This window comes from Sceloporus occidentalis, unplaced genomic scaffold (genome assembly GCF_023333645.1).
Source record: "Sceloporus occidentalis isolate IW3139 unplaced genomic scaffold, rSceOcc1.0.p SCAF_383, whole genome shotgun sequence".
NCBI classification, from domain to species: Eukaryota; Metazoa; Chordata; class Lepidosauria; order Squamata; family Phrynosomatidae; genus Sceloporus; species Sceloporus occidentalis.
In genome coordinates, this window is record NW_028317363.1 from 220,734 (window position 1) to 244,701 (window position 23,968).

The 23,968-nt window shown below is 41.3% G+C and overlaps 1 protein-coding gene across 1 annotated transcript in view; it reads left to right on the forward strand.

Moving 5' to 3' along the window:
• The window catches only part of LOC149273365 (protein jagged-2-like), a 42,286-nt gene that overhangs the window by 10,610 nt on the left and 7,708 nt on the right, over positions 1 to 23,968 (forward strand). Inside the window, exons 3-12 of the mRNA XM_089506403.1 lie at positions 5,805 to 5,859; positions 9,886 to 10,140; positions 10,933 to 10,993; positions 16,598 to 16,728; positions 18,620 to 18,739; positions 19,144 to 19,257; positions 19,487 to 19,600; positions 20,202 to 20,315; positions 20,611 to 20,657; positions 21,534 to 21,707. Of these exons, the coding sequence (XP_089362529.1) occupies positions 5,805 to 5,859; positions 9,886 to 10,140; positions 10,933 to 10,993; positions 16,598 to 16,728; positions 18,620 to 18,739; positions 19,144 to 19,257; positions 19,487 to 19,600; positions 20,202 to 20,315; positions 20,611 to 20,657; positions 21,534 to 21,707 (1,185 nt within the window). The remainder of the gene's footprint in view (positions 1 to 5,804; positions 5,860 to 9,885; positions 10,141 to 10,932; positions 10,994 to 16,597; positions 16,729 to 18,619; positions 18,740 to 19,143; positions 19,258 to 19,486; positions 19,601 to 20,201; positions 20,316 to 20,610; positions 20,658 to 21,533; positions 21,708 to 23,968) is intronic.

Sequence of the window (23,968 nt, forward strand, 5' to 3'; positions counted from 1 at the left end):
GTTCTCCTTTCAACGCTTTTGAACCTAATCTAGTTAGAATTTTCAGCAGTATTTATTCCCCGGTATATGTAACAATCATTCTAGGTTTAGCTATTATGACTCGGGATAATGCCTTTTTATCCTGTTCAGAGCCCACTCGTTTCATTCGCACGGGATCCCAAATCTCTTCTGGTTTGACCTTTTGAAAGAGAAAAAAAAAAACAAAAACATCTTCCAGAACTGAAACGATGACATGTAACGTGAGATTTAATATTATAAGTGATGGTCTGCGCGCTCCGCGGTGATGGTAGACAGAACGGCTGCAGGAGAGCCCCGAGTCCTGTAATTTACATTGTACTTCTGCAAATACGGGATTCATGTGCTGGCTTGTCTCCCGTATCGAGACAGCTGGTTCTTCTTCTCCTTCCTGTCTAGTCTTAAAGTGCTTCATGCTTTGGTCTGCTGAGGACTAAGGACAATAATATATGCCACGTGTGGTACTCTTCAGACCGTTGGATCATGCCACCTTCCATAGCCCGGGGGTAGACATGGGCTGAGAAGGTCTATCTTGTCGAGGCTGTTTTGTCGAAATGAAGCTCTGGAGGCGATATCAATTTATTCTGACTTGGGAACTTCTGGGTCACTAAAACTTGTCTTTCCCTCGCCTTCCTCATGTTTTATGACAGGGACGCAAATTAGGTCACTCGTAAGACACATGGATGTGTTCTAGTTGGTATTCTGGAGCATTGCTGTACGACCGGCGTGCGCCTTGTATTATATTACTTGCTTTATCCCCCCCCCAATGTTAAAATTTGGTGCTCCTTGTCCTGGTCAGACCGGAATGCTTCGAAGGATAGCAAGATGTGTAAGGGGGTTGTGGTGGTCTTTATTTGAGGTGGCAACACCACTTTTCTTTATTTTACCTAGAATGTCTATTCTATTTATAATACCCTTTTATGTTTTCGGACAGTCATTGCTTTCCATCTACATTTTTATTTTAGGTGAAATATTCCTGCTTTTTTATGTTTCTATGGATATATTTACTATCTCTACCATTCCTCTTATGCCATGATTAAACGTACCGAGCTCTGCCGTCGATCGGTTTCATCTTGTCCTCCATCTCTCATCCCTCTTACCAATCTTCCTTATTAAGCACCTGAACCCCTGGGGGGTGGGGGGGGGGGAGACTTGGCACTTGCAAGTGTCTGCACTTGCAACATTTCGGGAAGTGATGTAATTGTTGAGGGAAGGACTCGGGTCTCCTGATTTTAACCCTCTTTCTGTCATGTAATGCTTGCAGCGCACTTACGAGTGATTACATGGTGTTACGTGATTGATTTGGCATGGGGGGGGGTTTAAGAAACATGAGGCCGGCATCCTTTTCCTAATGGAAAGATGTAGCTAATGGACACTATCAGTGCTGTAGATGAGATACCCTGCTGGGGGGTATGTATAAACATTCGAGATCCAGATACGACCCGACAGTGGTTTAGCTACGGCCCTGCCTCGTCCGACGCACTCTAAAATATTAAAATATTTGCTATTGATCTGTATGCAGTAGATGCTTCCGCTACATCTGCCGACCCAGCAGAATGAATGATGAAATCAAGGGCGTGCGGTCACCCAATTTACGGACCGTTTATGCATGTTTATGTACTTATTTTGGCTTTCATGAAGGTTTGTGTGTGTAAATAACGAGGCGAGGCATCCAGAAGGGCTCCCGAGTCTGACATGAAAGCATTTATTTTCTCCGAAAAGTTGCCAGGAATAAGCCGTGCCATTTGATACTGGTGGGATCCGGCTACACTGGAGCCTGCGAGCGGCTAGAAACGAGAGCGAGGAACGCAATCCGAAAGGAATGACGACTTAACCTTGAGTGTGAATGCTGTTACAGGAGTGCGTGTGATGCCGCCTGTCACCTGCCATACATTTTATTTAAACAAAATAGAAGAGGGTTTTATTATTTTCCAGATGTCTAAATTCCATGGCAGAACCCAAAATATTCCATGTCTTTATTACATGTGAAGGTGGCACATTCTGGGCAATTTGGATGTCCAGTGGTCACCTTTGCAGCGGTGCTGTCTGTTTGACTTCCCTCCACCTTAATGCAGATGAGGTTTACGGGGGGAAGAAAACCCACCAGACTTCCCAAACCATTGTGACTGCGTCTTGTAATCTCACATGAGGTTATGAAGGAGTTGTATTCATTGTTAATTAGGATGTTGGTGCTACCATAGTTTGTCTCCTTGGTCTACATGTAGCGGACTCTCTGTTTTTAGTGTCTTTTTCTTTTTTTCTTTTTTTTATTATTGTTCCGCAGCCTTTAACCAGCTTCAGCTATTGCTTAGTGTGAGGGTTTTGTTTTATTATGTTCAGAACGCGTTATATTTTTTTTATTGTTTGTGGAAGCAGTGAGCTGAGGTCCAGATTTGTGGAAAGTGATTATTGTTCAAAATGAGTATCCCTTCTGTCATCTTTTTCAAATGGTGTGTGTGTGTGTGTGTGTGTGTGGTTGCATTCTTCCTGAACATGTAGGAACTTGAAGGAAGACATGCTTGTTTTCCGTCGCTCTGTTTTGATGAATCTTGCATTCTGTAATATAAAAACACCATGTTCAGCGCTTATTTTGTCCAAACGTGGAACAATCTACTTTAGTAGAACAAACTGTTCGGCTTAGGCAAAGGTGCTTGCCTGCTGCTATCGCCATTTACCTGTATTTGGGGGGCTGTTACCAAATGCATTGTGGGCCTCTTCAGACAGCACGGTTACTGTAGACCATCAGAACTTAGTTCTGCTATTCTTAAAGAACTTTGCTCTTTAAGAATAGCAGCGTTTGCGTATTTGCCACTTTTAAGGGATCTTTTTTAACACCGAGATACAGAAGCACCTGGATAAAGTCTTTGTCTTAGGTGCGTTAGGCTCCGGGTAGATATGTAATATTTGGAAATGCTGCTTAGTCCTTTTTAGATCTTCAGGAGGCTCTGAAATGTTTTGATGTAAGCCTCGGTACAATGATTCGCAAGAGGATAATTGGCAAGCGGTACAAATGGATGGTCTTTCCATCTGGGTCCTTCAGCCTGACTCGATTTATTTTTTTCCTCCTCCTCCTCTGGAGGACCTGTACTTGCACCCACAGGACTGCATGGTTGGCCACAGTTTTTGTGTCTCACAGTGGCCCAAGTACAAATTAGCATTTCTGCGCCACGTTGCTTGGCCAAATGTTGATCTCGTTGGTTTCCCAAGAGTTAAGTCTCAACAATGAACCGTACAAGATATGTTCAGGAAGCCACAAATGTTTTTGTTTTTTGTGTTTTTTCCATATATAGCCGGCCACACTTCATTTAGTCAATAGAAGCAATAGTCAAGTTTATACACGAAGACGGTAATACAAGAAATGCCCACAAATCTGCTCCTGCCAAAGCCTGGCTCCCTATTGTTAGTGCTTCGGCACAAATAGTTTGTTGGTATTCGTGTCTTTGTGAAGAATGACTATGCGAGATTGTAAAAGCCACATGTCCTTTAAACAGTGCACCTTTAGGCATAGCAACACCTTCACTGCAAGAGAAACCACTTCCACGGTGGCTTTTAATGACTTGTGGGACACTACTAACAATCCTAGTTGGAGAACCACAAGGTTCTACTGTTGTGCACTTGGTGAAGCGATCCGGCAGACTAAGAAGTCTTTTGGATTCACGCAATACTTCTGATTTAGTGGAGTTCCCACTGTCTCTTGACTGGTGCACATAAACAATGGTTTTTCCATTCCTCGTTTATTCAGTTTGGGCCAGAATTTTTTAACGAGGCTTTTTATAATTCTAAACTACTGCCGTTGGCTTTTGGAGCAGTGCAGGTGTCCTCGGCTTGAACTGCAGAGATATAACAATGATATCTAACGCTCCGGTGGGTTGCAGCTGACTTCACTTAATGCCTGGATGCTCAGCTTGAGTCTGTAGAAACATGGGGGGGTAATTAACCTCCTTTCCAAGTTGTGTATTCTATATGTAGACTCAATATTTACATTGTGCCGCATGGAGGCCCTGGTGGGTTTTTTTTGTTTTTTGTTTTTCCCTGAATGGAATCTCATGTCCCAAAAAATTCCATCGAGTTCTCTTTAGCGAAACCAGGAGATAAGTCTGGTTTTATTTTTGGTTACCTGCTATGCAGTGAGTTCTGTGGAAACCAACGGCGTGTTTATTAGACAGATGCTATAATAATGCTGTAATGGGCTGTGATTCTTGATGGCGACTTTAGATGTCCTCTCTTAAAACGTTAATAGACCACCTATCAATCTGGGCGAAATATGGAAACGTGCGGACAAAGCTGGTGTGTCCAGGAAGGCTGATGCTCAGTCGTTGAGCTAAACCAGTTGTACCACTTTGTTGTATTAACTCTCAGAAAGAATAGCCTAAAACGTGTTCTTTAACATACATGAGCAGTGTCTATGGTATTGCGTTAAAAATTGGTCTTGGTGGCTCTGGCAAAACAAAAAGATTGAGCCCCCCCCCCCAAGTAATGGTGAATCTGTATGTTAACGTTGTGTTATGCGTGGGGGGGTCTTCTGAAATGCAGTAAGCATTACCTGCCTGTCCCTTTATTACACTGCAGTTATTTGATGCCTCGGAGACCCCATCGTTTCAATGCACGAACTCATCAGTAAACAAACCTCGGTGCATTTAAAAGACTAAAGGCAAATGACCATACTAGCAGAGTGATGATAGGAACACGTTAAACAAGGAGAATAAATACTCCCCAGTCATTTTCTCTCCAGTCATACAGAGATGTAAAGTAATACGTTAAAAAGCATAAAACAAATTCCTGTGTTTTATTTTGTTTATTTATTGTGCTGTAGTGGACAGATTTGTATAAAGGGAGCTGCTCATCCGTTATTAGTTCCACAGCACTTATATGAATAGCCTTCACTACCGCATATCACGCTTCTAGAATAAAAATAATATACACTGCCGTTCAAAACTTTGGGGTCGCTTATAAATGTCCTTGGTTTTTTTAAACAAAACATTATAGCTTGACGCATAGAGGCCCTTTATCGCTCCCATCACTCCTGTGTTCCAATGGCCCTTTCTCACTCCCATCACTCCTGGGTTCCAACGACCTGTTATCACTCCCATCACTCCTGGGTTCGCTCATCCAAGTTTAAAAGGCTGATTGTTAGAAAACAGTTTTTGCGATTATGATGTTACAGCTAGAAATGTCCTTGTTTTCTATGGAAGCCCTTTTTCATGACAAGGGGTATTTTACACCATAAGGCTCAAGCTTGTATGTTTGACTATTATCCTTACAAACGCCGTACAGTAACACACGCCCTAACATTTACTCGCGTACAAACATGCTAACACCGTACAGTAATACACACTAACACTATATGCTGGCATACACACTCCTGCTAATGCTGTAACATGCATCACACTCTTATACACACAAACACACTGGCTTACGCTATACATAAGTACACACTCTAACACTACGGACACAAACACACTGGATCTGGCATTACAATGCATTAGACACACACTCACTCATTCAAGATGGCAGCCCGGCTAGTATTTACCCCCTTGTCCTACAAAACCCTGGGAGCCAAGGAGTGGTTTCTAGCCACCTTGTTTGTCGAGCCCTGGTCTGAATGGTAATGGATATTTTCATTTTGACTTTGAAATGCTCTTCATACTGTTTTTGTATGGTATCACATGCAAAAGTTTGTTTTTACCCATACCAACCGATGACTTTTTTTTTTTTTTGTTTTCATTTAAATTGAGACATTTATTTCTTAAAATTCCATGTTTTAACAGCCTTCTTTTCTTTGTTTTCAGAGATCATTTACTCTTATTGTGGAAGCTTGGGATTGGGACAATGAGACCAAAGTTGGTAAGTATTTCTGATTATTTATTATTATTATCCTTTATTTATATAGCGCCAACAGTTTACGCAGCGCTTAATACAATACATAAATTCAAGGGGCATGACAAGACAAGAATTGACAGACTAAGACAAACCGATACATTAGGTGGAGAGAGCCCTGCTCGCAAGCTTACAATCTAGTACTGGCGTTTTTTTGTTATCCCAACCCCAAAATAATTTTCCGCATTAAGAAATGTTAAAATTGTATTTTTCCTAGTAGTAGTTGGTATAGGTCTGTTTCCAGAGAAGAGACATAGTCCCTTTTATGAGCTGGCAAGCTTTGAACTGCACTGGATTCTGTAGCATTAATGGAGCGTTGGGATTACCACCAGACAGAGATACTGGAACCCTGGAAAAATAAACTAGTGTTTGGGAAAACTATGATAATATACGGTAACAGAAAAGGTACCAAAGCTGAGACTTTGAGGGACGTGACGTATCTTCTGCCTCTTGTCCGTCTTGCCCGGCTACGTGTAGGAACTGGTTTATTGATTGTATTTATGCTTTCGAACTGTCTGTCTCTGTGCCTTCATTGTCGTGCCTCATTGCGTTCACAAGTCGGGGACATTCTGCTTCCTCCCGTCGTAAGACCAACCTGATCTGAGGTTTATCTAGTTGACTGGGAGGACAAACCTTTTGGCCGTTACCATGAGGCTGCTTTTGATTTTAGATTTTGCTCTCCATTAGTCCTTTCTTGTTGCTCTGAATGATTTATTTATTGGATCCTGTAAGCCAAAACCTAAATTGATATTTATTTTTCTATAAATGAAAGAAGAGTCTGTTCTTGGGTGCATGCCGACCCAGATAATGTCCCTTAATTACTGCCTTTTAAGAAATCGAAGCAGTCCTAGGACAGCCTTAGCAGAATGGTTTGTATAAGTGTGCGTATACGCAGTGGCTTGATGTGCTTTTTTTAATTAGTTACATTTGTTGACATTAATCTGTTTGCGAAGTCCATGAGGTGTCTCCTTTTTCTAATAACTTTCTGTGTAATCCAATTAAGGTTAGTTTGTGTAGGTTTAGCATGTTCTTGTAACAACATATATATTTTATTTATTTATTTTAGCATTTTCTGATTTTGAAACCGTTTGAAAACTTGTATATCCCGTTAGATTTTTGTGGAATTGATTGTCGGAGTGGTGGAAGGTTCTTTCCATGCTTGGTGTAACGGATTTTCAGAGCTTGGTTTAAATAAATCATGATGCCGCCGTCCTTTTGCGCTCAATAAGCCTACAGCCAGCACACTACAGGGGGCCGCAACGCGCGCAGCTCGCAACCTCAGTGGGAATAGTGTCACCTGATACGCTTTCTTTGATCCGTCTTCATGAAATACCTTATTCTCTTTGCGTTCTGAAGTGCAATTAGCACTAGAACTTTGTTTTCATGGCTAAGTACATTTACCTGCTGTTACCCCAAGAAAACTAGTGGACTATATCTCTGCGGAGTTGTTTTGTATGCATTGATCCCTGCAGAGATTTTAGAATTAGTTTTTTTTTTGTTTTTTTTTAATACAGTTGATATAAATATTGTTAAAAAATGTGGAAGAAGCTTATATTTTGAGGAAAGGTCTGCTTTACGATCGGTTGCGCACACGAACCATCAATTGAACTTACTAGTAGGTTAAACTGAAAAAAACCCGAACAGATCTGTCCTTTTCATTCTTTTAGAGGGTTAATCGCTTAAACACAACACGAGCTATTAAGGTTTTCTTCAGCTTTTACGGCAGAAACCTGTCGGTACCTTCTGTTTTTTTTGTCACATTTTGATCTCTTTGGTAGATATAGCGAGAATCCTTATCTCAATGGAAATCGCTATAATAAATATAAAAAGTGTCCCTTTACTATTTATTGCTGTATAGAAGGTGAAAACACGTAAGATAGCCGATTTATGTCAGCCTGCGATGGCGAGCTCCGTGTTCACAAATTGATGTGAAAGTAAAGTTGGGCAGTGAATTGACCTTTTGATACATTGTATCCTGTGCATTAAAAAGCTTTCTTTGTAGCAGACTTTCACTTTGTATAGCTAAAAATCACCAAAAAAGGATTTATCTTGAATTACTTGACAGCAAAATGCCTGCTAATTGCCAAAATAAAAAAAATACACGCCCCATGCAAAGCTCTTGGTGCCCTGAGGGTAATGCCACCATTAGTTGTGCCATGTTTCTGACACAAAGAAAAATGGCGGCCTAGATGAGTAGAATGGTTCTTATGAGGCGTCCATCATGGCTCAATGGACACACACAGATTAACAGATGGAATGATATCACGTCCATCTGTTGTATTCTAGTCCTTGAACATTGTTTCTCGCATTCTACGTCTTAAATACACTGTGACAATCCATGGGATACTCTTAGTCACCAATTCTCTACTGGAAAGTTAGTATTTCAGAAATCCTCATAATACCCTTAGGTCAAGGTAATTTATGAGGCTTCACTCCTTGAAAGAGGCTTCATAGAACCTGCACAGATTCTGTATAATTTAGATTTTATGCATGAATTGGTTATAATGGGGTTTACCATACTTGAGTACATGGCATAGTGACTCGGGGTGCTTGGCATCAGCAGATAGACCAAAGCATGGGACATATTTCCATTGCAAAAAAAACTTGACTTCATGGTTCAAAGTGGTGGTTGACGTTGTCCCGGCTCTTAAGAGAGAGATTTTAAGAAACTCTATTGTATCGTAGACTGGATATTACCTCGTTCTTATGGAAGTGCTGCCGGAAATGACCATGATGTTAGCTTCTTAACATTATGATATTACTTTTTTAATCTTGGTTGAGGTATGGCTCCAAAATACCTTTGCCCGAAAAGAAAAACTTAATGGGCCATGCCATTCAGCCAACGCTGGCGATGCCAACCGTTCGTTTTGTCGGAGGGCACGATTAGTACAGCTCCAGGCCAATCGATGGATTTACAAACCAATGCAGATCGGAATAGCTAATGTCCTCATTGCATTACATCTGTGTTCTGATTATACCATGTAATTTTCCTGGGATGACGGTAATGCCAACATTTTTTCGTGTGTTTGTGTACTTACCATTGTGATAATGTTGCTGAAAATATCCATAGTTTGTACAGATGGCCGTCTGCTTTTGCGGCAGCAGTAATTGAACACTTTGCTCTTTGCTATCTCATACTGTAAAGCAAGATGCAGCAAGTCTGTCTGGATGAGGACATATTGGGTCATAATTGTGGGGGGGGGGGACGGAATTTAGAGGTAGTTTTTTAGAAGTAGCGTTTTGAGTCTTAAGTGACATTTTATGCATTTTTCTCTAGATTATATGTTTTGACCCCCGCCTTCCGTTCCTTTTTCTCCATGTTTACATATTAAACTCGAGAAGCCCCTGATTCATTGTTTTTTGTTGCGATTTGTTTCTCCTCGGCAAGTAGGGCAGTCTGAGAATGCAGGAATGAAATGTACGCTCTGTATCCTGTTCGTATTGTTGACTAGGAAATGTCCCGTTCTTTTTTTTTTTTTTTTTTTTTTTTTTTTTTTTCATGAAATGTGGATTTTAAATACTCGCAGAGATTTCAGCTAAAGATTTGTTGCTGTCAACGTTTTGGGTGCGGTTTTGTCTTCAGAAGGAAGAGGGGGAAAAAAAAATCTTAAGAAAAGGAGAAATGTCCCAGCTTCGGAAGCTTAGATGTGAAATAAAATATATATGTTTGGTTTATGCAAGCCCCTGCGGTGCAACTAGGCTGCAACTTTGTGAACCTTTAGCTCCTGACCAAGAGACAATATCCTTCCCATTTTGTGTTTAATAAAACTCTGTTCATTATATTGAACTATAAAACAGTGGCTTCTTCAAGACACTGGCGCATGTAGACTCTGGGTTCCTGCTGGGGTACCTGCGTCTTCCAAGTGATCGAGAGATGAGTAGTTCTAGTTACTGGAATACCAGAGGTTGCCCATCCTAAAGAACATCAGTAATACTTTATACAGTATTGGGGTTTGAATTGTTTCCGATGAAAATCCTCCTCTTCCTCCGTAGGTGATGAACTCTTGATTGACCGGGTTGCCCACGCAGGAGTGATCAACCCCGACGACCAGTGGACTCCTTTACCCTTGAACGGACACGTTGCCCACTTTGACTTGAAGATCAGGGTCAGATGCGATGAGAATTACTATGGCTCCATGTGCAACAAGTTATGTAGACCGAGGGATGACTTTGTGGGACATTACACGTGCGACCATAACGGAAACAAAGCCTGCATGGAAGGCTGGATGGGAGAAGAGTGTAAACAAGGTACGCATATCTTAATCTGACTGCTGTGATCTTTCCGAATGCGAGTCAGAATCACAAAAAAAAGTTTATTTTCTTATTTTTCTAGCTTCTTGTTACTTTCTGTATATGAGAAGTTCCTTTTTATTATTATTATTATTATTATAAGCATTCCTTTGTGTGTTGTCCTCCATTCGAAGCATTGTTCCCAAGTTGCTCTCCTGTGGTGTCTTAGGAAGGATGCTCTAACGAGGCATTTCTCATCCATGCATCCGCTACATTCCTGCTTTTCCGAGATCTGTCGTGTCACAACAATGTTTGTTTATGCGTAGATGGGGCAGAAGCGTTGGTAATGGTGACTGCCGGTGGCTCGTCACAGAATAGGGAACATCCCTGGTACTTGAATGGCTTTAAAACGCTTTACATGTAGGGGCTGTGTACCCTGACCCGGGAGCTTTCCAGTGTAGCAGACATTTTCAACTTTGTGATTTAACCATACATTATACAGGGCAGATTCAGACATTCTTATAGGAGAACCTTATCCAGGGTCGACTTTAAGCAGCCAATCAGCGGCAGGAAAGTCTTTATTTAGACTCTCGCCGGAGCGGGCTGGCGGAGAGTATATCACATGGGGTAGCGAGGGGAGATTTTATTCGGTCGAACACACCAGGGGTAGGAAAAGGAGGCAAATGCAGGGTCCGGCCGTGGAGACCACATTACAATATAAAGAGGCCGCTCCGCTATCCTGTGCGTTGGAGCCCCCCTTTAAACAAGTTCCAGAATGTAATGTAATCTTTTTTTCCCCCTTTTCCACAGCTGTATGTAAACAGGGATGCGATTTACTTCATGGGAGCTGCGCCGTGCCGGGGGAATGCAAGTGAGTATCTGCACGCCGTCTTTATTTCATCAAGAAAGCGGGTTTATTAGATTTGTCTGTTGCGTTGTTTGTTTATTTTATTTTTTTGCCGGCCCACCCTATTAGAGCATTTAGGGACACGCTCATAAATGGTAACTCTGAGTTCTGAATGCAGAGCAAATGCCATGGAAACCAACAGACTGTCCCAGCTGATTTGTCCTCGAACCGTCATTTTTTAGACCCGGCCTGATCGGATACCCCCTGGTAACTGCAAGGCATTTTTTATATATATATATATATATATATATATATATATATATATATATATATATATATATATATATATATATATATATATATATATATATATATATATATAAAGCGGGCAATATGCCTTGGCATCTGATTTCGCTTCAAAATGACAAGGGTGCCAGGAATCGCTAGTCTCAACATGTAGATGAACTTTCCAGTTTGAAGGCAGCAAAGCTCCCCTCCCAGTAAGCCAACACGCCGCGCATGCTTTGGAACGGGACCATTGTTTTTTAGGATGTTTGACTTTGTAGGTCAGACTTTGTGTTTTTGGAGCGCTAAAGTAATATTCCGAGTTTTCTGCTTGGGATTCCTGGAGCGGTGCCACCTTTCACTTAGCAGGTAAAAACAAAGGCTGCTTTTTAATTCAGTGTGGGGGGGGTGGGGGAATAAAAGGAAGAAGGATGGGCGCGAGTAAAAGTCGCTCGCTGCCAATTGTCTGACTTGGATTGTAAACGCCGTTACAATGATTCACGGTGGTCCGCTAGGTTTGAATCCCTTTTTCTAGTAAGGACAGTAAAATAGTGACCCTTCTTACGTATTTTGTTACTTGGCTTCTTTATTTTCCCGTGTCTTTGTAGGAATATGCCACCTGAGATTTAATAATTTTAAGATACATATTCAATTTTGACTTAAACAGGTTTTACAGAATTGTTTGTTTTTCTAATGCAGCTTATAATTCTTTGTAGTAAAAAAAAAATAAATAAAAATAAAATGCTCTCTGGCTTTTTGCTCCTTGGATGCTCCTTGAGTCGGTCGGACGCTCGCTTCGGAAATGTTCAGTTTTCCTTGAGTTGAAGCCGTGAAATACCTTCAGTGATCAAAGAATCCTTATCCGGCAAGCAAAGTCCTGGCGAGTCTTCAACGCCGCCGCTTTGACAGCAAATGTCAGCCGCAGTCCTTTGATGTCCGTCGTCCTGCTTGGCTCTTCCTTTTGACTTTCTTAATAAGCGATTAACATCTGGCCGGGCCACAGAAGTAGCGTGATAAGCACTTTATCTCTGCACGGGAGACTTTGAATACTAAATATGATCAGCGTCGATGGCCCGGTTTAATCGTTTTAGTAGTAGAAATCACACGCAAACATTTTAAGGAGCATTTTTTTTCAGTCTCCATGACAACAATGCCTGCTCTTGTGTTCCATGCTGATTAACTTTTTACCTAAACACAATTTCGTGGCAACAAGTGGTTCCGTTATCTTTATGGTTAAATCCTTTTTTTTCCTTTATAGGAACTGGAAAAACCTTCGGCTGCTGTTAGCGTTTCATGTCTCATTCTAGACTCCCGTTACGGGTTGCTTCAGTAGCTGCTGATCTTTAAGTGGTAACTTAATTGCTTTTTCACGTTGCTTCCTTCTAACCCTGCAATCTACGCAACGTCGTCCATTTCCAGTAATAAGGGGGTTGCTTATTTGAGTTGTTTGTGGTTGCTATGTCCCGAAGCTCACGTGCTACCTTTGTAGATAATAGGATAGAGTTACTGCTTTAAACTGGCTGATGGCAGTATCCTAATCAGAAATCTCAATAGGGCGCACGTCTAGTCCCTTCTTGGCCGCCATAGGAAAACGTTGAAATGTTCTTGCCTGGTCACCGCCCCTTTTGCCTTGGATGTATAAGCCTGTTTAGATATGGCGTTACTCTGCAGGCGGAGGCGGATTATTACCCCCGCCTGTTTAGGAAGCCTGGTCTTCCATGCTTTCATACCACGTAGAGGTTCATTCACTAATCCAGGTTCGCTTGAGCTCCGTCGTCGATGATTGGCACTTGAAAGGTTTGAGCGTTCACCGTGGGGAACTGTGCTGCAAAATCCCACGCTCGGACCATGCCTCGGTGGGCTTGAGGTCGGTTGCTGAACTCCCTGGGAACTTCAAACTATCTGATTAGCTCCTTGGAAGTCCTACCAAGTTCTTCGCATAACCAACCTTCTCAATGGAGACTCAACTCAAACCAACTACCCATGGAAAAGCCAGTCTTATTGCCGCTTTTACTTCTCTACTGAGGCTATCACTTATTTATTTATTGAAGGCTTTCTTATATGTTGTGAAGGCTGCGTCAGGAAAGTAATCTAGTGATATCTCCGGCTATGAATAACAGGATATATTTAATTGGTTTTGGTACGTGCATAATTGCTTGGAGAAAAATAACTTTTAAGTGCCACTACACTCACCGTTCTATTTATACATACTTATCCGCCCAAATTAATATGAATCCCATTGTGTTTTAACATTTCTTGGTTGAGCTGCCGACCCATTACCCCCCCCCCCCCCCATCGTGACATATTTATTTTTTCGGTCTGGGCTTGTTCTGTATCTGCCCTTCCTTGTTGTTGGCAAAACCAGCCTTTAACCGAAAATTGCTTTATTCTGGATTGGAATAGTGATGGCAAGGTAAATACAATCATGGAATCCAGCCTGGAATCTGAACGGAGGAAATATTGGCCGTGATGATAAAAGTAGATTGCAACCCGAATTGCTGGTCCATAAAAGAACACTTTTTTTAAAATAATTTTATTGACAAGTTGATAGAGCGCTACTGAATATGATGGTGCTATATAATACAATAAATAATATCGCCATTCAAGATATTTGGCAGTAATGCAAATACCCAGCTTATTGTGTGATTGTCTATAAGAACTTGTTGCGGGATCTCTTCTCGCAGTCCCAGGTTGACCCAAGGAGAGACCAGAGATGGACAATCTCCATGAGAAAGGCCAACTCTGCTCCTCTCCAGGGGAAACTTAGCCAGGGTCCCTCAAACCATCGGCTCCTCAATTTGTTTAAAAATGTTTTTTAAGAGCTACGGCGCCATCTCTCTAGTATTTTCCTATGAATACCGTATTGGTTCTGCGTAGCTGTGTCTGCAGTCCTCCGTGTTTTATTTCATGCCAGGGCTTCGAAATTGATTTGATCATCCTCAAACAAGAGGTTACAGTACCGTGTGTTTTCCCGACACCAACGGTGCCAGCTGCTTCTGGATGCAATTCAAAGAATTACCTTGTGCCGCAATAAAATTCCATCTTTGAGCCTCATCCTCTGTCTTGCAAGGTCACTGTATCCTCCACGTAACAATTGCCTCGGTGCAGACATGGAGGTTTGGAGGCTGATAAGGTTACCCCGGCTACACATTCTCTACTTGTTTATATTTCCAATCCCTTCTGCCGCGTTCTACAATTTTCTAATGTCCTCGGTCAAAAGACTGTTGGATGCCGCAAGTCTCCCTCCAGAGTTCGGTTCTTCTACAAAATTGACAATTTCATCTTTTTGTCTTCTTTCCTCATTCATTAATATTCAGCAGTTTCTTCAGACATTTAACCCCCATCCTTAACTGTAATGTCAGGGAACATTTGCTTCCTTTTGGATCCATGTTGACTTGTTCTTCCTATATTAAGTTTCTACCAGTTGAAGCCATAAAAATCTAGAAATGGCAGCAGATGAGGACCTTTTGTCCCGTTTCATCTGTCCAGTTTGCCTTCTGTAATTCCTATCCATTGCAAAATGCAAATAAAATAAAAAAAAATAGTGGATTTTGCAGAATAGAATCAAGCTGTTTTTTATTTTATATATTTTTTTTTTTTAATTGAACATTTATTTTAACCTTGGCCTTGAAGTGGTTGATCTGTCTGTGGGGCGTCCTGTTGTATCAGCAACCTTTCCGGAGCGCTGTAAATAAATCAAAGGAAATGCTAGATTGGCCTTTTTAAATTTACAGTATTTTTTTTTTTTTGTTTGTTTTTTATATTTGTACTTTTTTTTTTTTTTTTTTTTCTATCTTTGATAGCATTTTATTTTTTGGGATATAAAGCGCAATCCCGTTAATAAGGCACTTATGGTTAACCTATAAGATAGCCAGAGGACAATGTCTGAATACTCCAAAACGTTAAGCATGTACGTGGCCTTGTATGACATCCTATCCGATCTGTCATAAGATTCATGTTAACATTTTCAGCACTTCCGATAGGGAAATGAAATTAAAGCTGCCCCATCACCTGCGGAGTTAGGATGGAACCAGACTTCCCGTGATACAGGAAGTTTTGATTTACTCTTCCTAGATAATGTTAGCGCCGCCAGATTTAACACGTAGTGACCCTTTGATTCATAAACATTGGGTTCCTCTCCCAAAAAAAAAAGGCTTATGCTATAACTGGAAATCTATCGGAAATAAATCTTTTGGTTAACCGATAATTCTGCTTCCTGCGCACAGAGAGGAATTTTAGACTTTGTGTGTCGGAATTTTTGAAAGATTTAAGTATCTCGACCGTCTCTTTAAAATGAATGGGACGGAGACGAGGTTTTAAGCCGGGAACGTACTCTAAAACGGCGCAGTATAAATACATAACACTCATTGTATGGAAAAGGATCCCGAAATAACTCCTGAGAAAATTGACAAGACAGCTGTGTCTTCCCCCGCCCCCAAGCCTTGAAATAACGCTTTCATGCTCTAGAACAACAAATTGGCTAACCTCTCGCCAGCCGCTTGACCAAAAGCACGTTCGGAAATGTGCTGAATGCTGCTGAAATTCCTTAGAAAAAGACCCGGTTTTGTGTTCCGAGATATCGTAATAGCAGCTTTACGGAGGATTAAATAATCCGGAGCGGTGGAGCCCAACGCACGGTTGGCTAGAACAATGCATGTAGAATCCAGGAAGTGGAATACTTCCGTCATGTACTGACTGTAGGGTTCCGACGCATCCTCACCCAAAAGGGATCATGGGAAATGAAGGGAAATTTGCATATAATATCCTGGTTGTGACTCTTGGTGGAGGATGATATGACGTTGTGTCTAAAAAAAATATATATAAATCTAAATAATGTAAACAAATTCAATAGTTTCCAATGCTGGATGTTTCTGTTTCTATCTGCCGTCTCCAACAGCAGTTATCGAGAGGATTCTTCCACTTAAGTGATTCGCTCCGTTACAGCCCATACGTTTCTGCCACGGCTGCTTTGCCGATAGCCGCGTCCTTTTCTTGCCTCGTCGTCGTCTTCTGAAGGCGTCTGTAAATCTCACGGAAGTAGAGGAGATGCGTGTGTGGTTTGCGACGTGTGTTATAAGGCAGTCGCGCCTTTGTTTATTATCATTACGCTTCACATGTAGCATGTAGAGGTCGCGGTGTGGATGGTCCTGTGTTGTGTCCTACAGCAAGGACCTGCAGAGTAGATTGTGTTGACCAGCTGGTGACTACATGGACCATGGACTACAGCAAGAGGTTACATTAACCCTCGACCACCCCTATTTTGAGTCTCCGTCGCTTGAATGCTACTTGTGCCGTAAGAATGGCACCCTCCATAGAGATTAATCCGTTTCCCTCTGTTCGTAGATGTCACTACGGATGGCAAGGCCAGTACTGTACGGAGTGCGTTCCTTACCCCGGCTGCGTACATGGCAGCTGCCGGGAGCCTTGGCAGTGTAACTGCGAGACCAACTGGGGCGGCCTGCTCTGCAACAAAGGTATGTGCTGTTACAAGACAAAACTCAGTTTTTTGAATTTTTTTGCCATTTTATTTTAACATAGTAACATAGTAACATAGTTCATAAGGTTGAAAAAAGACCAAAGTCCATCAAGTTCAACCTATATACATATTGTGTCCCTACTGTGTTGATCCAGAGGAAGGCAAAAAACCCTTATGAAGCAGATGCCAATTGCCCCATACCAGGGGGAAAATTCCTTCCCGACTCCAAATATGGCAATCAGAATAAATCCCTGGATCAACGTTCTGTCCCTATTAATCTAATATCCATAACTTGTAATATTATTGCTTTCAAGAAACACGTCCAGGCTCCTTTTGAACTCTTTTATTGAGTTTACCATCACCACTTCCTCTGGCAGAGAGTTCCATAATCTCACCGCTCTTACTGTAAAGAACCCCCGTCTGTGCTGGTGTAGAAACCTTCTTTCCTCCAGCCGTAGAGGATGTCCCCTTGTTATAGATACAGTCCTGGGTATAAATAGGTCCTGGGAGTGATCTCTGTACTGTCCCCTTATATATTTATACATAGTTATTAAGTCCCCCCTAAGCCGTCTTTTTTCCAAACTAAATAACCCCAATTCTGATAATCTTTCTGGGTACTGTAGTCCTCCCATTCCCCTTATTACTCTGGTTGCCCGTCTTTGAACCCTCTCCAGCTCCACTATATCTTTCTTGTACACTGGTGCCCAGTACTGTACACAGTATTCCATGTGTGGTCTGACTAGTGACTTGTACAGGGGTAGAATTTTTATACTATTTTGTAGCGAAACAATGTGCTTGTTTTGAAATAAAATACCTTTATATATATAAACGGTACAGCATCTATGGAAAGAAAAGGTGTAAGTTGGTAAAGGATGATACCTCCGTTGACTATTACGGAACAGCTTTATAACGCTAGAAGAAAGTCTTAAGCTCTCTAGAAACATTTAAAAAAAAAAAAAAAAACTAATGGAATTGGGTCCGTACCAAGCATTCTGAAGCTTTATAGGAATATATCTTACTGCGAGTATCTGCAGAAGGAGTGCTTTGAAAGAAGCGATAGTTGGACTCGTGTGTCCTCTCTGGTAACACCGGGGTCATGTCCAAGTGGCATTTACTAAAGCAGAATGGTTTGTCTGTACTGGAAAGGTAGGCAGGTCAAGACAGGTTATTTTTAGGGAATCCCCCCCCCCCCCCCCCCCCCCCCCCCCCGACGAGCCCTGGGTTCTTTTAAAGGGCTGTCATAACAGCCATGCGAGTTGCGCCTTGGTTTAGCGGCAGCTTTAAAGCTCTGTTGCTTTAACCTCTTTCGGCACAAGTGGAGCGTAACACGTTGCAGATGAAGCCCCCCCAGCAAATGCCAAGGGCATGCATCTGTCGGCCCCCCCTGCACCTCTATTATCGTTTGCCGGTGCTTTTTGCGCACATGAAAAGGAGTTATGGTGCCCGGCCGGCTGGTGACGAGAACTCGAGGTCACCGCCGTGTAACTTTAGCTACTTTGAAAGCACTAAACGGGTGCATGGCTGTCGGCCTACAATTCAAAGCTATTCGCAAGCAGACGCATGTGTCTACTGGGTTTATTTAGTATTATTCCCCCCCCCATACAGTCATAGTTCTATAACGTAACAGTCTTATGTGATGGGCATATCTCCTAGAAACGATGGGACTCGAAGTCATATATTTAGCTATACCCATTCCCATCTTTATTTTGGTGCGTTGATTTCTTTTGGTGTTAAATATGGCGATTTCAGGGCCAACCGATCAGTTTACACGACTTGCATCTAAATTCCGTCTTACTTCCGTTCTATCATTTTGCTACCCGGTGCTGTAGGGCGTGAAAGCGTCCCAGGGTCATTTTTCCACTTAACTGGTAATTTCTTTTTATTTAAAGATCTAAACTATTGCGGAACCCATCGCCCGTGTTTAAACGGCGGCACCTGTATGAACGCGGAGCCTGATAAATATCACTGCGCATGTCCCGACGGCTATCTGGGAACGAACTGCGAAATCGGTACGTACGCTGCGTTTTTAGCGATATTTACCCCGTCTGTTCAAAGATATAGTAACTTTCATTAACACACAAATTCCTTTCGGTTGCCTAAAGTCATGTTTTCCATGGACTAATGTTTACCTTTCTGGTCACCTGATGGGCAGCTAGCAATACAATAAGAAAAAATTAACTCTCTACTGGAAAATGTCTCCAACACGGAACAGACTGATGCAGGGGTTTCGTTAAAAAAATCTCTGAAATACTAAGGATTCTACAAAAAAAAAAGTAATGAAAACAAGCAAACCCTGTCTCTTTAAAGCCATTGTGGATTGACTCCAGATTATTTATTCCTATATTTTACTTTAAGATCATTATTTTATTATTTTATATATTTTTTTTATTATTTATTTTTTTTATTGGTAAAGCGGAGCACGCTTGCGCGTCCAACCCTTGTGCAAATGATGGCATCTGTCACGAAGTTTCTTCTGGATTTGAATGCCATTGTCCTCCAGGCTGGACTGGACCAACCTGTGCAGTTGGTAAGTTACGTTTCCACTCTACAAGATGGCATTACGAGGATACGCCGCTCGTGGTATCCATACCATCCGGGCTACAAAGCTACACAATGACTTGCACTGCGGTATATATCGATCATTAACTGATTTAAAAATGTTACAAACCTAGACTAATGAAGTTATCACTGGTGGGGTATTTTATTATATAAATATTATTTTTTAATATTTTTTTAATCCTTTTCCTGATTGGCAGACATTGACGAATGCGCGTCCAGCCCTTGCGCACGCGGCGGAATTTGTAAAGATCTTATAAACGGATTTGAATGTATCTGCCCCCCGCAATGGGTAGGGACCACGTGTCAGCTTGGTAAGACTTTTTCGCACACACAGCCGTTTTATATATATATATATATATATATATATATATATATATATATATATATATATATAATTTTTTTTTTAAATGGTCAAATAAGACGGGGGCAATAAATTGGTTAGGCAAAGCTTGCTTGTAGAAAGATATAAAGGTATTATTTCCATTTGAAAAGCTGATGACACTTGAAGTCCAATCCTAGATGCAGTTCTAAGTATCGCTATTTTCCCCCCTAATTCTGATATATATTCTTGTTTTATGTTTTTTTTTTTTTGTTTTGTTATTTAACAAATGTATTGGTTATGTTTATTTTACTAAATTGGTGGTGGAAATTCTGGTGTGGTCAAAGCAAGTAGAACTAACGGATTTCACGTCCTTTAATACCTGGACCCCGTGGGGGTTAATTAACATGGCATGAGACCCGCATCCCGATAACGGGTTATGGGGCATGGAGCATCGTACAGCGTGCATGCGCCTAACACGTTATGGTTATAGCAGTCTACCGGTTGACGTTGGTGTTTTCTGCTTGGTGCCCGGGTAATGTTTTTTGTGTGTGTGTGTGTTCTTTATGTCCTTTTTTTGTCTTGTTTCACAGATGCTAATGAATGTGAGGGAAACCCCTGTCTTAATGCTTATTCTTGCAGAAATCTGATTGGTGGATATTACTGTGACTGCATTCCAGGATGGACAGGCGTAAATTGTCACATCAGTTAGTATTTTAAGGGTCAACTTCAAAGTTTAACCTCCTCATCTGTTCTAAACAAAAATAATAATAATAATAAAAAAATAAATAAATAAAACTCTGCTGATTTGACCGTATTCGAGAATCCTCCTCATAAATCCTGCGCTGATTTGTTACCCGTTCTTCCTCATCTGAGTGTTTTTCTCCCCCCCCCCCCGTCTTCAAACTTTGTTTTCAACTAAAGACCACACTTGCAGTCCCTCTTCTAGCGTCGCCCATGCGTGTTTATCCTATAAAAATGTTTCTTCTGGATTTCTTGCAGATGTTAATGAATGTCGCGGGCAGTGTCAGAATAAGGGCATTTGTAAGGTGGGTTTTTGCTGGGATTTCTTGTTATGTATGTAGTGTGTTTGTTTTTACATTCCAGATACTTTATCTGTTATTATTTATTTATTTAATATTTATTGATATTTTTATAATTTTTTTATTTATTTAGATAAAAATTTTTTTGGCCTCATCCCCAGTAGGATCTTTATGATTATATTCCACAAGCGCGGGTCTATCCATACATTAATCAATTCAAATGATCCATTAGGTGTTTTCCAATGAAGCATACCTTTTATGCCTTGAGCATTTTTTTTTCAATGTCACAGATGACCTATTAGGTTTGTGGAGTGCTTGTTCTCGTTTAGAAATTGCTATTGTTTTCCTAAGTGATCCAAAGCGGAATTTAAAGACGCCCCATTTTACGTAGAGAGGGCTTACGATCTAGCGGAGTCGAACGACTGCAATTATTGATTTAAAATGAATTGTACAATTAGGTTAGATCCGCACTATTCAGCTAATAGTATTCAGGATCGTCGGGTTAACCAGCTCTGTTTGCACTGATGTCATGGTATAGTCTGAGAAAGAGCAGACGCTCACCGGGCTGGTGTATGTTTATATATACGGCGTAAGGCATGTACGCACTTCAGCCGCGTTCCGCTGTGTAATGCGGCCAGATCAGTCTCCCGCTAGAAACTCCGTGCCTCTCCTAGAGACCAGGATCGATTTCTTTTAAAATGAAGACGCCGTCCTATCGTTCTGCCGGCGCTGAAACCTCCCGGGTTGTGTTGATGCTTTTTTATTTTAGCGATCTTATTTTTGTGTATTTGTAAATAACCCTGCCTTGTCTCCACTCAGTTGTTGGGTGTACTATGGCATCAACGTAAAACAATGGAAAAAAAATCTTTCTTTCTCTGCCAGGCTAAGCCCAACGGGTACCGCTGCCTCTGCCCGCGCGGTTTTATCGGCAAAAACTGCGAGAAGGAGGTGAACGAGTGCGCAAGCAATCCGTGCCAAAACGGGGGAGTCTGCGCCGATCAAATCAACGGCTTTCAGTGTCGGTGTCCTCCTGGGTACGCCGGTGCCACGTGCGAGGTGAGTCCTGCTCCAACACACAGCGGAGTCTTACGGTCTCTGGCCGCTGGGTCTTCGGCTTGTGTATCAACTACGGCCGTCGGAGGCTGTCGTGCGATACTAGGTGGGAAAAAAAGCAAATGTGTTGAGTGGTGTCAATTAAAGCTGCGTCATTCCATTTACCACATCACGTACGGTGTGTCATTTATACATACAAATAGTTTTCACAGCATTTTTATGTTTTCCCTTTTAAATAGTTTTTATTTTGAGTTTTACTAGATTTTTATTTTATTTTTTTTTATTTTATTTTTTTATTTCTTTTATTAAGTTTCCTGGTTTTAGGTTCCTTATTGTCTTCTCTCCCTGGTATGTTGCTCGAGGCTAAGACGGATTTTGTTTCCGAGTTGTATAGTTATATGTAGCACTACGTGTAGGTATTCGTAATGCCGGGGTATAACGTGACTTTTGAACAGTGTTCTCTCCTCACCCCTCATAAATTACATTGAGCCTGTAAGATAGTTCATTAACCATTGACTTGCCTACGCGTGGTTAAATGGCTCAACGGGTTTGTGAATAATCTACCGCGTTCAGAGAGCGTGAGAACTGAAATCCCTTTCCGGGACCCACGTATCCAAAGAAAAATACTTCTTTGATTGTAGTCCTGCCTATAGCTTTACTGCTCTTCTTCTTCTTCTTCTTCTTTTTTTTTTATTTTTTTTCCTCCGTTGTAGAAGATGAAGGGGTTTACTGAACGTCTATATGAATTGGTGGAAGTTTTGACCACTTTGTCTATATCCTTACTACCAACCATTAAACTTGGATGTGGGGGGGGGGGGGAGGAAATGTATCTAAGAAAGGAAACTAATGAATGCAACTGATAGGAGAGACATCTAAAGACCGATAATGCTTTTCTCACATTCCTCCTTAAACTTAAGAGACAGCTGGATTGAAATGAAATCTTTAGCTGCTGTGACTGTCCTTGAGCTCAATCATTCTAGAAGTGCGGTTGCTTTAATATTAACCCAGAGCGATCGTTTTCAAGCTTCAATCAGAAAGCATGCATGCTCCTACAAATTATGCATTCCATTCCATTTTTTTTTTATTTATTTTTTTTAAGTTTATTTAAAAAAAAAATAAAAAAAAGCATTTTCCGCCACTCCCAAAAGTAAGATGAGATTTCAATGCTTGTGGGATAATCCTTTTGCCGGAGAGCCTTTAATTGTTTAAATATTGCGATTCTTGGTTTTGCCGAGGCATGAAAAAAAAATATGTAAGAGTACGCAGGTGTGTGCTCGAGCCACGTTTACAACAGAGTAAAATGCCCTAGGGATTTATTAAGGGTATACCCTTTAGTTAAATAGTCAGGGTGCACCCCCCCCCCAAAAAAAAGAATACTTTCGCATGCGTCTATTTAGGCTTGTGAAGTTCCCAGCTATGGATTTAAGGGGCCGATTCACCTAAGCTGCGGTCTTTAACAGTTATATACAGTATAACAATGTTACAAAAGCCCTTTCTTGTCCTGCTGAATATTCAAAACCCTTCCTGTGAATTGTGACATTTTTAAGAGGGAACGCTTAATTGTCATGTGACACAAAAGCAGGTCCTGATTGGCTGTTGCCGTAGAAGGGCTTTTTTTTTTTTTATTTATTTTTTTTTTTTTCCCCCGTATTGTATAGCCACTTGGGACCAGGTTGTTTGCGACTAGCAAGGAGGGTCGGGTAGCCGCGCTGGTAGGAAACTCTAATGTCATAGGATGGACGACAAGGAAGCTATTGAAGTTCCTTTTGTTTCGCGAGGAATGACATGCACAGGATATCACCGCAAAAACAATGAGTGTCTCTGGGAATCGGGAATCCTAAAATAGTAACATTGAATTTATTAACCCTTCCATCGTCTCTATAGTTTTTCTTCTATAAAGCCCCAGCTTCAAGGTGGAACAACTTTTAACTGATGTCTTCTCCTAAGTACGGTCCGGTTCCCTAGTATGTGAACACGCTGGGGTGGAACAAGCACAGATAGGAGCTACTTGGCCCATCTCGTCTGCCTGGATTTTTCCAACCTGCTAAAGAACTTAAACATTGTTTAGTTCTCAGTCTTGGTATTCTCTAGAGCCTTGTAACATTAAATTGCTGCCCGTTAAATCCCTCCAGTAAAAGAACCCATCTGAGTCTCTTTTTCAGGGAAACTACTAAATATTTGTGCTCTGAAACAAATAATAAGAATAAAAGTGATGATTATTATAATTTTATTTATTTTTGCAATCCTTTTTTTAAAGCTGGTGT